At 41.0% G+C, this 14,262-nt stretch overlaps 2 protein-coding genes across 10 annotated transcripts; one reads left to right on the top strand and one right to left on the bottom strand.

Annotated features, from left to right (window-relative positions):
* Positions 1-136: 136 nt before the first annotated feature.
* hnrnpa1b (heterogeneous nuclear ribonucleoprotein A1b) lies at positions 137-4,321 on the top strand. Of its 4 annotated transcripts, XR_005075974.1 has the most exons (12): positions 137-292; positions 1,161-1,277; positions 1,431-1,577; positions 1,683-1,893; positions 1,978-2,073; positions 2,165-2,221; positions 2,299-2,352; positions 2,432-2,569; positions 2,655-2,789; positions 2,872-2,938; positions 4,090-4,147; positions 4,221-4,321. XR_005075974.1 is itself a non-coding variant. In XM_037103541.1 (11 exons), the coding sequence occupies exons 1-10, from the start codon at positions 281-283 to the stop codon at positions 2,925-2,927; spliced, it is 1,005 nt and encodes a 334-aa protein (XP_036959436.1). In that variant the 5' UTR covers positions 137-280; the 3' UTR covers positions 2,928-2,938; positions 3,108-3,417. The 4 variants fall into 4 exon arrangements, 3 of the variants coding, with proteins under 3 accessions (XP_036959436.1, XP_036959435.1, XP_036959434.1); XM_037103541.1 differs by lacking the exons at positions 4,090-4,147; positions 4,221-4,321 and adding an exon at positions 3,108-3,417 and having other exon boundaries at positions 1,978-2,055; XM_037103540.1 differs by lacking the exons at positions 4,090-4,147; positions 4,221-4,321 and adding an exon at positions 3,108-3,417 and having other exon boundaries at positions 1,978-2,061.
* nfe2 (nuclear factor, erythroid 2) lies at positions 4,177-14,226 on the bottom strand. 6 transcript variants are annotated; one of them, XM_037103533.1, is made up of 5 exons: positions 14,168-14,226; positions 9,013-9,085; positions 6,738-6,816; positions 6,502-6,639; positions 4,177-5,766 (listed from the first exon to the last, which is right to left on the bottom strand). In XM_037103533.1, exons 3-5 carry the CDS (start codon positions 6,783-6,785, stop codon positions 4,477-4,479), a joined length of 1,476 nt encoding a protein of 491 aa, XP_036959428.1. In that variant the 5' UTR covers positions 6,786-6,816; positions 9,013-9,085; positions 14,168-14,226; the 3' UTR covers positions 4,177-4,476. The 6 variants fall into 6 exon arrangements, with proteins under 6 accessions (XP_036959428.1, XP_036959429.1, XP_036959427.1 ...); XM_037103534.1 differs by lacking the exon at positions 14,168-14,226 and adding an exon at positions 9,163-9,240; XM_037103532.1 differs by lacking the exon at positions 14,168-14,226 and having other exon boundaries at positions 6,738-6,863; positions 9,013-9,570.
* Positions 14,227-14,262: the final 36 nt, after the last annotated feature.

Here is a 14,262-nt window from a genome sequence, read left to right as displayed (position 1 = left end):
TGAGCGTCCATTGCCTGAATTATAATTTTTTGTCTGGCCTGTAAAATACCCGCCCCCCGTTAGGTTATTGGCCCATAGTCGTGATTGATTGAATTTGGCCCAATCAAGAACCACTAAATGCTGACGACAGACTGCAGCGGGAACGATTGACCAATCGCTGCAGGGAAGAGGTGTATCCCCTGCTATTTATTCTACAGTTGAGCATCGGGCTGGGCTCGTCTGACGCACATCGCCTCTCTCCGGTCAGATTACAAGGAGTCTTCAAGGTTTCTGATACAATATGTCGAAAGAGGTGAGTGTTGCAAGTGGAGTGCCGTATACCTATATATGTATATATAAATGTTCTCTGCATGTGTGCTTCGTGAATAAGAAAGGTCGTTCGTAGTAACTGCGAGAACGCAGACTGCGTTTTCTACACAACTGCCGCAGCATTCGAGCTTTGTATATCCGCCATTTTATAGCAGCTGGGCCTCGTGGTCTTTTGTTCATGCCGACTGGTATCCTTGAAATCCAGGAGTCTCGCCGATCATGGCAGTGGTTCATTCATGGAAAACTCTACATTAACCTCAACAGACTCGCGTTACCAAACAATGAGTCTTTGTAGAATTGGCTAGTCTTTCAAAATATCAGTATCACAGCCAAGACGCTGCTGGCGGTCTGTATTATCCTGCACATTGGGTGTTTTGTATACTAGCGAGTTATTAAAAGCCACTTCGATACTCGATACTCAGCAGACTGGATTTTCAACACATCACCCGCAGCAGCTATCCAACGTTGTAATGCCGCCATTTTATAGCATCTGATCCTCGTGGCCTCTTGATGAATCTGTCGGTTGTGTATGACGTTTATAAGTCATACTAACAAGCCGTCGGTAATCGTATGGACAAAACGATAGTTGGGTCAGCACGCACATGCCTCCAGTGCTTAAACAGAGCTGCAGCTACAACCACTGAAGCTCTCTGCTAACGTTAATGGCGGCGACATCCCCTCCTCCACCCTATCCCGGTTTTTGATATGTGACGCAGGGATTAAACACGGTCCGCGCCGTGTAAATACAGTAGTGGTTTATTGTGTCCGTTGTCGTCATCGCAGTGGTATTCAGTGTGCATTTGATTTCTTAAGTGTAGCCTCGCTAATGCCTTGCTTTGTCCATTGTGTAGGTCCCTCGCGAGCCGGAGCAGCTTCGCAAGCTGTTCATTGGGGGCTTGAGCTTTGAGACCACAGATGAAAGCCTGAGGGCTCATTTTGAGCAATGGGGGGGCCTGACAGACTGTGTGGTAAGTGGATTTCATTGTGACCCCTTTAAGAAAAACAAAAACGTTACTGCCCTTGAACGCTTTCCCCCATTTGTGCTGTTTTTAATGATTTTGAAAGCATGTATATGTGATTTGTGGCCAACAATGAGACTAATGAAGGAAACATGTCTGTAGGTCATGAGGGATCCCAACACCAAGAGATCCAGGGGTTTTGGTTTCGTCACATACTCCTCAGTACAGGAGGTTGATGCAGCCATGTCTGCCCGCCCACACAAGGTTGATGGAAGAGTTGTCGAGCCAAAGCGAGCTGTTTCCAGGGAGGTATGTTGACTATCTGAGGAAAAATCTTCCCAATGAGTTTTGTATAGCGGGAGAGTAGTTGAAGGCAATAGCACAAATTCTCCTGTAATTCTCCTTCGATTCCAGGACTCAAACAGACCAGGTGCACACGTAACAGTGAAAAAGATCTTCGTTGGAGGAATCAAAGAAGACACAGAGGAGTCACACCTGCGCGATTACTTCACGCAGTTTGGCAAAATTGAGGTGATTGACATCATGACAGATCGCAATACTGGGAAAAAGAGGGGCTTTGCCTTTGTGACCTTTGATGACCATGATTCAGTCGACAGGATTGTCAGTAAGTACAGATGTTTGATTGCAGAATGTCATGTTTAACTGGTTGTCTTGAGCGGCTACTAATTACCCCTTTTCAACCCTACAGTCCAGAAATACCACACAATCAACTCTCACAACTGTGAAGTGAGGAAGGCCCTCACAAGGCAGGAAATGCAAACAGCAGGCATGGGTATGAGGGGAGGTATGCCCCCATTATTGGCCTAACTCATTAACAAGATGCATACGCGGGCACAGTAACTCTTCCAGGCTAATGTTTGTTTTTTTTTGTTCAGGTCGCAGCGGGGGCGGAGGGGGAAGGCCCTACGACTTCGACAGAGGCTTCAACCAGGGTAAGTCTTACTTTCAATGGGCATGATTTTAATTGTGCAAGTACAAATTCTGAGTATGGGTTACATCTTTCTTTCAGGCGGCAGGGGTAGATATGGAGATGGCCCTTACAATTGCAATGGAGGAGATGGTGGTAAGTAAACAATCATGTCTGGTCCTAAGTATTTTCACTATTGCAACTTCGACCTGTAATCAAAGAATGTATGTTGTAGGTTATGGTGGTGGTCCTGGCGGCCCTGGTGGCTATAATAACGGCGGCAACCGGGGGTATAACCAAGGTGGCTACAACCAGGGTGGTGGCGGCGGCGGCGGTGGCTATGGAGGAAACGGTTATGACAGCAATGGTTATGGTAAGTGTTTAGCCTCCCTTTCTACAAAATTCTCTATTGTGCCCAGGTTATGGTTTTTAAGTTTGACTTAATGAAATGATCATAGGTAACTGTGGCGGTGGTGGAGGCGGAGGAGGAAATAACTACAACAACATGGGCCACTACGACCCCCAGGCCTCCAACTTTGGACCGATGAAGAACAACTATGGCGGTGGTGGAGGTGGTGGCGGCAGGAGCTTCGGTAAGATTGAGCTGACAGAAGCAAAGATGCGCGTGCGGTACAATTTGCAGTCTTGACTAAAATTTTTCTCTTTAACTTCAAGGTGGCTATGGAAGTAGCTCAAACAATGGTGGATATGGCCGTACAGGACGATTTTAAAATGTGAAGTGGTAAGTTCTTGAAGGCATGCCCAAACTATTTCTGTATCATAAAAACCAGAGTTTGTAGTCGCAAGGGACACGTTAAGTGTAGCTAACGATTAAAAAGAAATTCACTCTGGATGTCAGGTCATACAAAGTCAGTGCACAGTTAACAATGTTGTTCCGTATTGTTCAACAGGACTGAGTACTTAGGAGAGGAGAGCAAGGAGAGGAGAGCAAGCGAAGTGACAGGGCAGCTGCAGGTTTACCTCCTAAATCTGCTCAGCCAAACAGTTGTGGCAGGTTACAGCTGCTGCAAGAAGATATGAACAGTAGATAAATCATGGAGGGTCTTCATTTAAAACGTTTTGTGTTTTTTCATCAAACTGTGTTTTCTGGAAACTAAGCATTCCACTGAGGTTTTATGTAGATTTTCTTTTGAGTCTGGTTTTTATTTGTATTGAATCAAATCAAGCTGAAATAAACCATCTTTCAGTTTTTTTTAAAAAGTCTCGTTAGCGTCTTTAGTGGTTTGGGAAATGGAGGGTTCACTGTTAGATGCTGCACGAAGTGGGTGTTCAAGACCACATTTGTACACTTACATGTGAGGTGAAAAGACTATTGTGAGAAGCACCGTACAAGTGGCCACATACTCATGTCAATGCATTTACAATACTGGGTCATGAGGAGTGGTGTACAAACGCATTCATCATAAAGAGTCATCACTTGGTACAGACTCTACCCTGAGTTCTGCAATGATCATCTGGAAGATGCTAGCTTACATGCAAAGTCTTTGAGGCTAGCCATGGAAGCCAGCTGAGGGAGAGAAGTAGCAAAACCATCGCGAGGATCATTGAAGCAGGGGAGAGTGAGAACAGAATCCTGAGGCTAGCAGGCAGCAGCTACCAAAAGGCTTAAGTGCTGTCTGTAGGTAAGACCAGCCTTCTCAACTACTGATAGTTTGTCTTGCTTTTGTCATTTAGCTGGTAGTGAGTTGTGTAGCCCAGTAATGATGTAACCTTTGCAAACAAGTTTTTATTATGACTCACACCAATGTTGACTGGTAAAATTGGCCTCCTAATTGTGTAAAGAGGCACTACAACATACTGCATGCAATGAACAGAAATGACAACTCTTTTTGAAAGATTACATTTTACTTATTTGGATGTTCTGCTTTCTAGGAAACTCCACATGGTATCCAAACCCTGGCTTCATTTCAGTGACAATGGCCTAAATGAGGTATGAATCATCAAACCCTGCACATCACATTTTCTCAATTTTGTCTTTATTAAACTTGATTGTGTTTTCACAGGTATGCAGAACAATGAGGCTGGTGCTGAAGACTTTTATATTTTTTACCGAAGACTGCTGTGCAGTGTATTTTTTTTAATAAAGTTTTTTTTTATAAAACAATCCAGTGTGGTTTTGGTCAATTATAAGGGGTTGCACCACATGAAATGTGTAATTGGAGCAAGGTGATATACTGTAAAATGGCAGAATCAGGCAGTGTACCTTCTGTTGGAGTATTTATATATATTTAAAAAAAAAAACAGGCAGTCCACAAGCCTTCAGCATTGCTCTCTTTTTTGCATATTTGTGTGAGGTACCAAATAAATTTTCCCATCAGGTGTCTGCTGTAGAGAGTATTCATCTATTGAGTATGGTTGTCCATCTTCATCTCTTAAGTGAGAAAATACTTCTGAATAGAGGTCTGTGAGACGACATTTAATGAAAGCTAAGCTGTGCTTGAACTCCAGCCTTTCCTTTGCCAGATGCTCTCTTTGGGCCTGCAGCTGGCTCAGTTCTCTTTCAAGGTGAATTATGCTCTCAAGCTTCCTTTTCCTGCAGTTCTGAGCTGCCACCTTGTTCTTCCCTCTCCGTCGAATGTCCCTGACCAGTGCTAGTTGAGTATCTGTCAGAGTGTATTGTGTCAGGAGCTCATTGAAGTCATCCACAGGTAGATTAATTATCTTATCCATGGGGAAGGGGATCTTCAAAGCCATGGCCCTCCGCTCATCTCTGCTGACAGGAGCAGGAGAGGAAATGCTTCCTTGTGGTTTTGTATACATGTTAGGCTGTGAGCTCCCTCTGCTGGACACTCCTGAGTCTACATATAAACTGCTCAGTGCACTGGGCTGACCCTGCTGTTTAACAGACCAAGGACCATCGGGTTGTGTAGACAAAGTGGGTTGGGTTGAAAAGTAAGACGGATGTGCTCCTGAGTGTAAATATGAGTGAGATTGATTCTGGTAGTCCATCGAGTAATGGATGTGTGCTGCTCTGGCGTGTTCAGTCATGCTGTCAGGCTCACCATCACTGTAAGTCATACCTATTTCTGCACTCTGGTACCCTGGTGCACCACCACCGCCGCTGCCAGGATTATCTGGGGAGGCCAGAGGCGGGCTAGAACCCAGAGACAGACCAGAGTCTGACTCCAGGTCGTCAGCTGAGCGAGGGTGCAAACTTTGTCCATGTGTAGTCCACAGCATGTGCCGATTCAGACCCTGAGCGAGACAAGTGTTGGCCCTCCTGTGCCCTTGGATGGTGCCTGACATGTTCATCTGTTCCCTTGGAGCCATAAGGGAGGGCTGCACATGGGAGGAGGCTGGGAACATTCTTTGATTGAGCTGAGACTCGCAGTGTCCGTACATTGCCTCTGTGCCGTTGCCTAGACGATGACAGGCGGGAACTTCTTGAGGGTAACATCCATCATAAGTCCCAGCAGTACTGAGTTCACAAGCCGCAGCAGCAGGAGGCTCAGGATGGGACTGAGCCATTCCATATCCTCCCATAGGGACCATGGGCTCCATGCTTTGGTACTGTGTTGTTTCATAGGAGCCTTCACCAGGGCCTTCAAACTGGTGACCGAAACAAAAGTGCTATGATTGATAGGCACATAGGTAGACATCACACCAACAGCAATAAAATAACTCACAGCAGTTTCTAAATTTCTCTAAACTCAGTTAATCAGGCGAACAGTGTCTTTTTCACAATTCATCTGGTTCTCTATAGAACACATTGCCCCCCACTTCAGCATGCCACCCATAGCCTATGAAGAGCTCTCATAGATGTGATCGGGTTTCACCTGGAAACAGATGGCTATTGTGCGGAGCAGGGGGCCGCTAACAACATACAGCACTTGCTCCCCTCTCACAATCTCTTCATCCTGCCATCAATCAGATGGGCCATTGTTGCCTTTCTATTCAACAGTTATAATAATACTACAGGAAAATACATAAAAGGTTTGTATAAATGAATCGATATATTCTGTTTGGTAATAATGGATTCATTTATGAAACACATTTTGACTCTCGTGTTTCATACTCTTTTAACATGACTCTTGAGAACAGCATACTTTTACTGAGTAGATACATTCACATTTGTTAAGGTTTGAATAGGCTTCTGTGATTTTGGAGCCTAGATAAGTAATACAGTTGTCTTACAAAGTGTCCTCCTATGCATTTATTCATAAAACAATTCAACCTGCACATCTGTGATGAAGCAGTGCAATGTATCGTAAGACACACAACATGTTGTTTGCAAAATAAAACAATGTCTACACTGCTATAATTCAGTCAGTGCTAAAGAGTTACCTGTAGCTCTGTGATGGCCATCAGCTCCTGCCAAGCCACATCCATCTCTGTGTCCTGAGGGGCTCCATGAGACCTGGCTCCAGAGAAATTAGCTGACATGGACACTCCCCCACACAGCTTGCCCGGAGTGCCTAATGCCTTTTAACAGGAAAATGAATACCGATTAAAAATTAAAAGGTTTATTTTAGGTGGGATTGTGGAATTTTTTTTTTTTTTTTTTTCTGTCATAGACCTACCTCACAGGTTCTCCTCAGTGGGAGAACATAGTTGGCCGTTGAACACATTCAGGACAGGCTCTTGCAGCAAAACATCAACCTGACCGGGGCGGAGAGCAGCAGGTTATCACCTACCTCGCCTCTAAACTTTGACACACCACAAAGAAGAAATAAAAACCACACTCACTCAGGCCAAGTATCTGCTAACCATCGAGTCACGCTGTGCCTTCGAATGCACATTTCTAAACCACACAGTGCATTACATGTCTGTACCCATGTCAGTGCTATATGAATGGCTGTTTGGGTGTTGTGTAGGTTTTTTTGTGGAACAGATGAAGGGTACAGTTCAGTTGAGTTGACTCCTCCCATCAGCTGTCCCAGGGTGCAGCTATGCCAACCCCTGATAAGACAATCTGCGGGAAAACAGCGTGCACTTCTCAGACAGACAGGGGCCTGATGGCTGCTTTGGAAAATTTGGTGCATTGCTAAAATATTGGCAGTCATCATCTTTAAACTATTTTAGATACACAATAATCCACACCAATCCTGTAAGCAATTTTGATTCTACCAACTGATATTCCACAATATTTTAGTGAAATGCTTTCTTCATGGCTCAAGGTCTTATTTTAATGCATTTCTATGTCCCTGTAAGGCACTTTGCATTGCCTTGTTTCTAAATGCTGCTATACAAATAGAATAAAATTGGCTTGCCGTGCCCTGCCTATGACACGCAATTATGGCCTGAGTTAAAAACACAATCAGAATTGTTAGCTCCCAAATCCACAGATGAAACTATAACTTTGGTATAAATTCATCCTCTTTTCACATACATGTACGCTTTACATGCCAGACATTTATACTTCTGCGTACCCGCATGTCATCCGCATGTGTACATAGTCATAATAATGCAATACACAGACGCACGCATACACAGAAACACAATGTGTTTTATTGTTTTTTTTCTGTTGTTGTTCTAAATCTGCTTGTTTAGACAACTTATGCCTAATTTTAAAACTTAGCCAGGGACTGGATGTGCAAACTAGCTTGGGGTATACATTATATGGCCCTGTCCCAATTGCATCTGTTGCTTTCCTCTATGTAACAATCAGTGTTGCCCTTGTTAACTCAACAATGAAATTAACTAAATTATTCTTGTTAAAAGCTTCCTTGTTCACCTTGCTGTGTGTCACTTAAAACTCACCTTCGTGTGGACTGGATATATGATATTATTCTTAACCTTTACGCAGAAAAAAGTACCTTAAATTACTTGCATATGTCTTTTTTGGTACCTTGATATATCATGTCTTTATTCTGTAAATTTAGAACCTTCCGATCAATAAATGCGTAAAGTGATGCGATTATGTGGCAACCTGAAGCGACTCCACTTACAATAATGCAGAAAGAAATTTGTGACGACCTATGGTCAGTGTCAGGAAGCAGCTGAAGATACTCTTTAAGTCAGAATTATTTAAAATTAAGAAGTTTAACAAATGCTCAAAGTCAGGCAGGCTATTTAGGTCAAGGTGTCACCGATGAGAGCCTTGGTTCAATTGGTTTATCCTCTGAATTAATTGAATAATTAATTCATCAGTTAAACAGTCTCCAGTCTGATAAAAAAAAAAGTTTTCAAATAATTCTTATACCTTGATATAATCCATGATTAGGATTTAACCGTATTAACCATTGTTTCCTCTTTTTATCTGATTGTTTTATTTAAATGTATAATTTCATTTTACTGACCCTCAAAACAAACAATATTTGTGTATCATTGTCTTTTAAACAGTTTTTTTTTATTGTCTGTGGAAGGCACATTACTAAAGGCTCTGACACATGGGGTTACAACCACACTATCCTACTGTAACTGATGTTATGTTTGCGGTAAGTTTCTTAATACTGTACTGAAACATGATTCACTGAGAAAACTCAAAAAATCTGTTCACTGGTTCAGTCATTGAAATAAAGACGCTGACAAGACGCTGACAAGACAGTGAGTCAAATTGAATCAGTAAAATAAAAATAACTCCAGTTGTTGAGAAATATTTGTCAGCATGATGGAAATCTGTCGTTACATCGCTGTATTCTTCAAATCTTAAAACAGAATGAAAGTTTCTACAACAATATAATAACATTTTTTAAATGGATTTATTTGTTATATATTGGTGCGTTATTTCATGTTATCTGAAGCATAAGAACTGCTTAAATGCAGTGTAATAAGGACATCATTCAAGTGGGAATCTTGTCATAGAAAAAGTAAAGAACTGACAAATCAGTAGACAGAAGATGTGAATGAACATACCTGAGCGACATTCTCTGCTTCTTCAACAGGTGATGAGAGAGAGAGAGAGAGAGAAAAAAACTCCAGCACAATCCTGGTGGTAAGAAAAAGAAAAAAATGAGTAAAAGGAGATTCTGCTCTTTTTTCACGTAGGCTGTGCTGCCTGCTTACTTTTTACAGATCGCAAGAAGTAAAAACACAGGAGGCCTCCTGCCCTATCTCTGATTCGACTGTCTGTCTCTCTCTGTTCAGCTGCACATACAGCCACCGGCATAAATGGGATGGCCCTGTGCAGACAAACGCAATCTTCCTGTAAAGCACCCACACCACATTTTTTTGCACTCTTGTATCCTTAATAGCACACTTGCACCCCAACCTCCGAATTTCCCTTTTGCCCACACGACAAACCACAAACCAACAGTCTGGCACACAAGCACTCTGTCAGTCCACACTGAAGTAGGTACATGATTACAAATTTAACACAAACAAACAGAAAAAGAAATCCTGTAAGCAATTTTGATTCTAATCATGTTATTTCAAGAAGTACAAAACAGATTAAATGACTAAAAGTAAGTGGAAAAACTAGCCAGATAGTTGTGTCTGTCCTGGCCAAACCGCACAAGAACTGTGTCCTTTTCAAATCCGCCCAAAACGAAAAGGTATGAGGAGTGTGATGTAGAGCACCTGGAGTCAGAGCCGACATTGCAGTGAGGGCCCTGTTCGAGCAGGGGTGGGTTGGAGGCAGGATTGAGACTTAGTTTAGTGGAGATGGAATGTACGCCCTCCGACAGGTAAGAAAGACTACATTGTTCCTCTATCTGGCAGTGCAACCGCCAAGGGAGAGAGAGGAGCAGGGGGAGAATGGAGGGGAGCGTGTCTTACATAGCAAGTGACCATTAAAATCCCTCACAAAAAAAAAAAAAATCCCCTCATTGCCCTGATCTGAAGCACTGCAAGCAGGGAATTCATTGTTGTGCAGAACTGCCCCATTGTGCAACGGCTTTCGCACAATTACTGATAGTGGAGATGTTACATTTTGGAGCTAATCTGCATCACATGAAATATTCAAGAGCGCTCATGCTGTATCGGTGACCCCCCACCGTGTACATTGTGCACGACACATAGACTGTATGAATAGGTACAGAAAAGGTGGATGGATTTCATCTTTAAAAGCATACTTTGATGATAGCAGACATAACAAGATGGGAATGCTGAAATATGGGTCAGTTAATTCAGCTTCTCAAGCCAGTGATGGAATGTAACTAAGTACATATACTTAAGTACCGTGTCAGTACAATTTTGTGGTAGTTGAGTATTTTCATTTTCTGCTACTTTATACCTCCATTCCACTACAATTCATGACTGCCAAAGTAGCACATTTTTAAATTAATTTAGTGTATCAGTGATAAAACCAAATCAAATAAATAAATAAATTAAAAAATACTGAATATTGGATCTGATAATCAAGACCAATGATCAGTGGACCCATAGAATACAAAATAAACATACGTGTATGTGTATGTATAATTTACTTATGATAACTAAGTATATTTAATATATGACACTTTAAGAATTTTATTCAAGCACTGTTTATGTGGGTGACTTTCAGATTTACCAAAGTAAGTATCTTTATTCATACTCAAGTATGAATTTATATATATATATATATATGTATTATATGTCAAATGATCTCTCCAAAGACTTAAATAAAACAGATAAAGAAACCAATGTAACTGCAAGTTTGCAGAATAACCTGATATGAGGGATCACCAGCACATTTGCAAAAAAGAGGAAAAACCCTGTTGTTGTTTGTTGTCTGTTGTGAAAACAACCGCAGTGTGCAAGAAATGCGAGTGTTGTACTGAAAAATATACATGAAACGACATCGACTGTCTTTTTACCCTTCAGAAATGCTAAGCAAAAAAAAAAAAAAAAAAACGATGTCACAATTACTTTCCTTCTTGAATTCTAATGTGCAAATTCACTCTTTTTGACAATGTGGAACATAAAAGCAAACCACTGGAGCCTGAACAAATCTCCAATGAACTGCACACAAGTATACTTAAATTGCTACATTGTTCTCAATTTAGTATAAATATACACAAAAATATACATACAGAAACTTTCTTGATTAAAATTGTTTGCTTCTTTAGCAATAAGACATGTGAGAATGTTAGATAATCTCAAATGTGATCTTTGTTCAGTTTATGCTGATTCTTATAACAGAAACTTGCTTCTGCAGGTAGGAAAATTCTAAAGACTACAGAAACAAAATGTAAAGCGGGGTTGAATATTTTCAGAGCGAGTAAAACACTTGTGATTTAAGGTTGCATTACATTTGACATTAAAAAGATAAAGCTCATTTGAATGCCTCCTTCTACACAGCAGTAGTAATTCAACATAGAATAAACATTTGCATTTCTAATTACAAAGACAACACAGAGGATGTGAGGATAATAAATACGCTTGGGGTAATCAATGTGAACATTTGTTCTGAATACTGTCCTGACTCTCAACTTAAATTGTTAAATAAATATACATTTCAGGGCCAGTAATAAACAAAAACAGAGTCAAGACTTTCAGTAAGGCTCTGTATATTCAAAGACCATGAGAACATGGAAGGTTTTGTCTGGCCCATTACAATATCACATCCCACTGAGACATAAATCTCAGTGTTTTCTCTGTCATTGTTCTAAGATGGAAAAAGTAGGTGGCTGACAGAGTCAAGAAAGGTGAATGTCTACCAGGAATCAAAGAAGGGACTTCCCAACCCAAGTTCCTAGCACCCAGCCCCTGACTCAACCACTGCCACAGCATGCCAAAGAGCACCCTGTTATTACTGTGACCACAGTGGTTTTGAATCTGGACACAGTTCCCAGGTCAACGCCCACGTTCTCTGTTTGTGTTTGTTTGCTTCAATTAGTCTTTGACATCTCTGCTCCTCAGCTCGCCCCGAACCTCGCAAGGACAGTCAGCCTTTTCCCACTGTGCACCTCTGTGCTTCAAACTTCAAAAATATACCCGACATGTTGGCTGGGAGCTGCCCACAGTTGACTCACTTAGGCGTAAATTCTCTTAATGACCATCAGATTTCGTGCTAGGGGCGTGCTAAATCTAATCTAGTGGAAATAATGGTCAGACATGTTGTGTTGTCCCCCACCTCCTCTCTATTTGTGTTTCCATGGCTTTTCACTTGTTCATTAAAGATGGAGGAATGCGGCATCTTTGGTTTTGTTTTAACATCCAGAAAGCTGTATCAGACATGAGTGGAAAAACCACCTAACTCCTAAACAAAATGAATGTGTGTCTTGGGTTGTGGTATCAAAAAGGGAATATTTTTGGAGTCAGCTTCTGGGAAGGGAAAAAAAAAAGAGAGGGCAGATGGAGTATTACTTCTTTTTTTCTTATATTGATCGACTAACTACTTGTAATTTTGATATGAACTAAAGAAGTTAAGAAAATATATCTTTTTTTGTTCGTTTTTAATATCTAACTCAACTAAAAGGGATGTAAAAACAATAACATGTAGAGGCATTCACTTTATGATACGCAGGTTTTCAACTGTAAAGGAAGGGGGAGTTCGATCCAACGATCTTTATCGCACACAGTCCTCCTCGGAGCAACTGTGGGTGATGTCCGTCGTGATGGTCACATTTTATCGCTACCTGAAACAGAGCAAATGAGGAACCTGAACATGCTGCATCATTCTTCTGAATGTCATGAGGCCAGAGCTTATCTCAAGATGTTCAGATAAAGATAGTGTTGCGTAACATCAGTATTGTATTTCCTAATAGTTTCTGATCTTTTTTTCACTCCTTCATTCTTTAAATGTATGCATTCACCTCTGATATAACTGGTGTTGGAAAACAGAATTACAAATAATACAATTGTAGCAGAAATCAGTAACTTAGGGGGCTGTGTAAGTCTTTATGCATGTGTGTGTATAAACTAACTGTGTGTGTACATAATTGTATACATGAGAATAGATGCATGTGTTCTGAGCAATGAATATCAAGGCTGGTCGGTCATACAGACACAGAGAGGTTAGGCAGGGAAAGGAGGATGTTGAACGGCGGAAGCTCTGCTTAACGCTGATAAAAGAAACACTTGGTTCTGAGGAAGGGAACTGCTAACTGCTGTGGTTGCTGGCATACGCTGACGAGAGGGGAGCAGCCCATACGTTCACATAACTTTTTTCTATTTATCTGTTGCTGTTGTTATTTTTTTCTTTTTAATCTTTGTGAACAATAGACAAGAATTCAAATACAAATATTTGCTGAACTTGAACAGGACGTCTTGTCCTGAAGATTTTCTGAAGAGGTCAAATTATGCTTCACCCGTTGTCGGTTCAACTATGAATCAAGCAATTAAAGTCATTTATTTGTCATTTTTTCAACACTGGGTTGCATGATGAAACTAAATAAAATCATTTATGCAACTTATTCAAAAGAAATTAGTGTGGTCTCTACAGTCGGGGTAATTTTGAAATCTTAGCGGCTGAATTGTGTAAACATAGTGCAGTATTGCAACACTCTATGGTTGCGATGTCAAAATAGTTTGTATCTTTTTACCATACACTCTTTACAGTTAAATAATAGCTCTGCACCATTTCCTTTCAAAAGTCTGCGTATTCCAGTATTATTTGAAACACAAGCCCAAAAATATCTTACAGTAAGGCCACACAGTGATGTCATGTGTGGAGTGAGATAGAGGGAAATCCCCATCAGCCTGGGTTTCCAAGTGCTTCCCAGAAGTGGGAACTAAGATAATTGGGTTTGGTTAAATGTAGGAGGATCCTGAAAAAAGATGTTGATGAGTACGAGCAAGCTAAAAAGGCTTGTAAATGAGAGTTTTTTTTGCTACCATGCAGTCTTATAAAAAAAGAAAAAAGAAAACCTAAAAGAAGAACAGCAAACCCCATAAGTCACAAATTGTTAATAATTCATAGTCAATCAACAGTATTGGTTTGACTGTAGCAACAGTAGTAGAGTTTTGAACACTGGTAGCCCTAGCGTAGAAGAAAATGTTTTTTAAAAAGACTCCATTGCGTTGCATGGGAAATGGAGAACTTTATGTTTTACTTTCACGATTGCAACAACAAGGTTTGGATGGTCGTGACGTTAAAAGTTAGAGGACAAAACAAAGTCTGTGGAGGATATACAGTGTTTGCCTTTACCTGAGGGTCATTATCAAGTTGAAACTTTCCAAACTGATTGTGTAGTTTGCATTTCAGTTCACTTTGTGTTTCTCTCCTGACTGCAGTGAACTGCT

Source organism: Acanthopagrus latus, chromosome 7 (genome assembly GCF_904848185.1).
Source record: "Acanthopagrus latus isolate v.2019 chromosome 7, fAcaLat1.1, whole genome shotgun sequence".
NCBI classification, from domain to species: Eukaryota; Metazoa; Chordata; class Actinopteri; order Spariformes; family Sparidae; genus Acanthopagrus; species Acanthopagrus latus.
Note: the sequence above shows the minus strand (reverse complement) of the source record. Positions and strands in the feature narration are given on the sequence as shown.

Excerpts from the sequence above, each read along its gene's own strand:
- hnrnpa1b (XM_037103539.1), top strand. Across the intron at positions 2,222-2,298 it reads CGACAGAGGCTTCAACCAGG|GCGGCAGGGGTAGATATGGA; the intron begins GTAAGTCTTACT and ends TCTTTCTTTCAG. Across the intron at positions 2,790-2,871 it reads TGGTGGCGGCAGGAGCTTCG|GTGGCTATGGAAGTAGCTCA; the intron begins GTAAGATTGAGC and ends TTTAACTTCAAG.
- nfe2 (XM_037103533.1), bottom strand. The coding sequence starts at position 6,785 with ATGTGTTCAACGGCCAACTATGTTCTCCCACTGAGGAGAACCTGTGAG. Across the intron at positions 6,640-6,737 it reads CACTGAGGAGAACCTGTGAG|GCATTAGGCACTCCGGGCAA; the intron begins GTAGGTCTATGA and ends TCCTGTTAAAAG. Across the intron at positions 5,767-6,501 it reads TGGCCATCACAGAGCTACAG|TTTGAAGGCCCTGGTGAAGG; the intron begins GTAACTCTTTAG and ends TTCGGTCACCAG.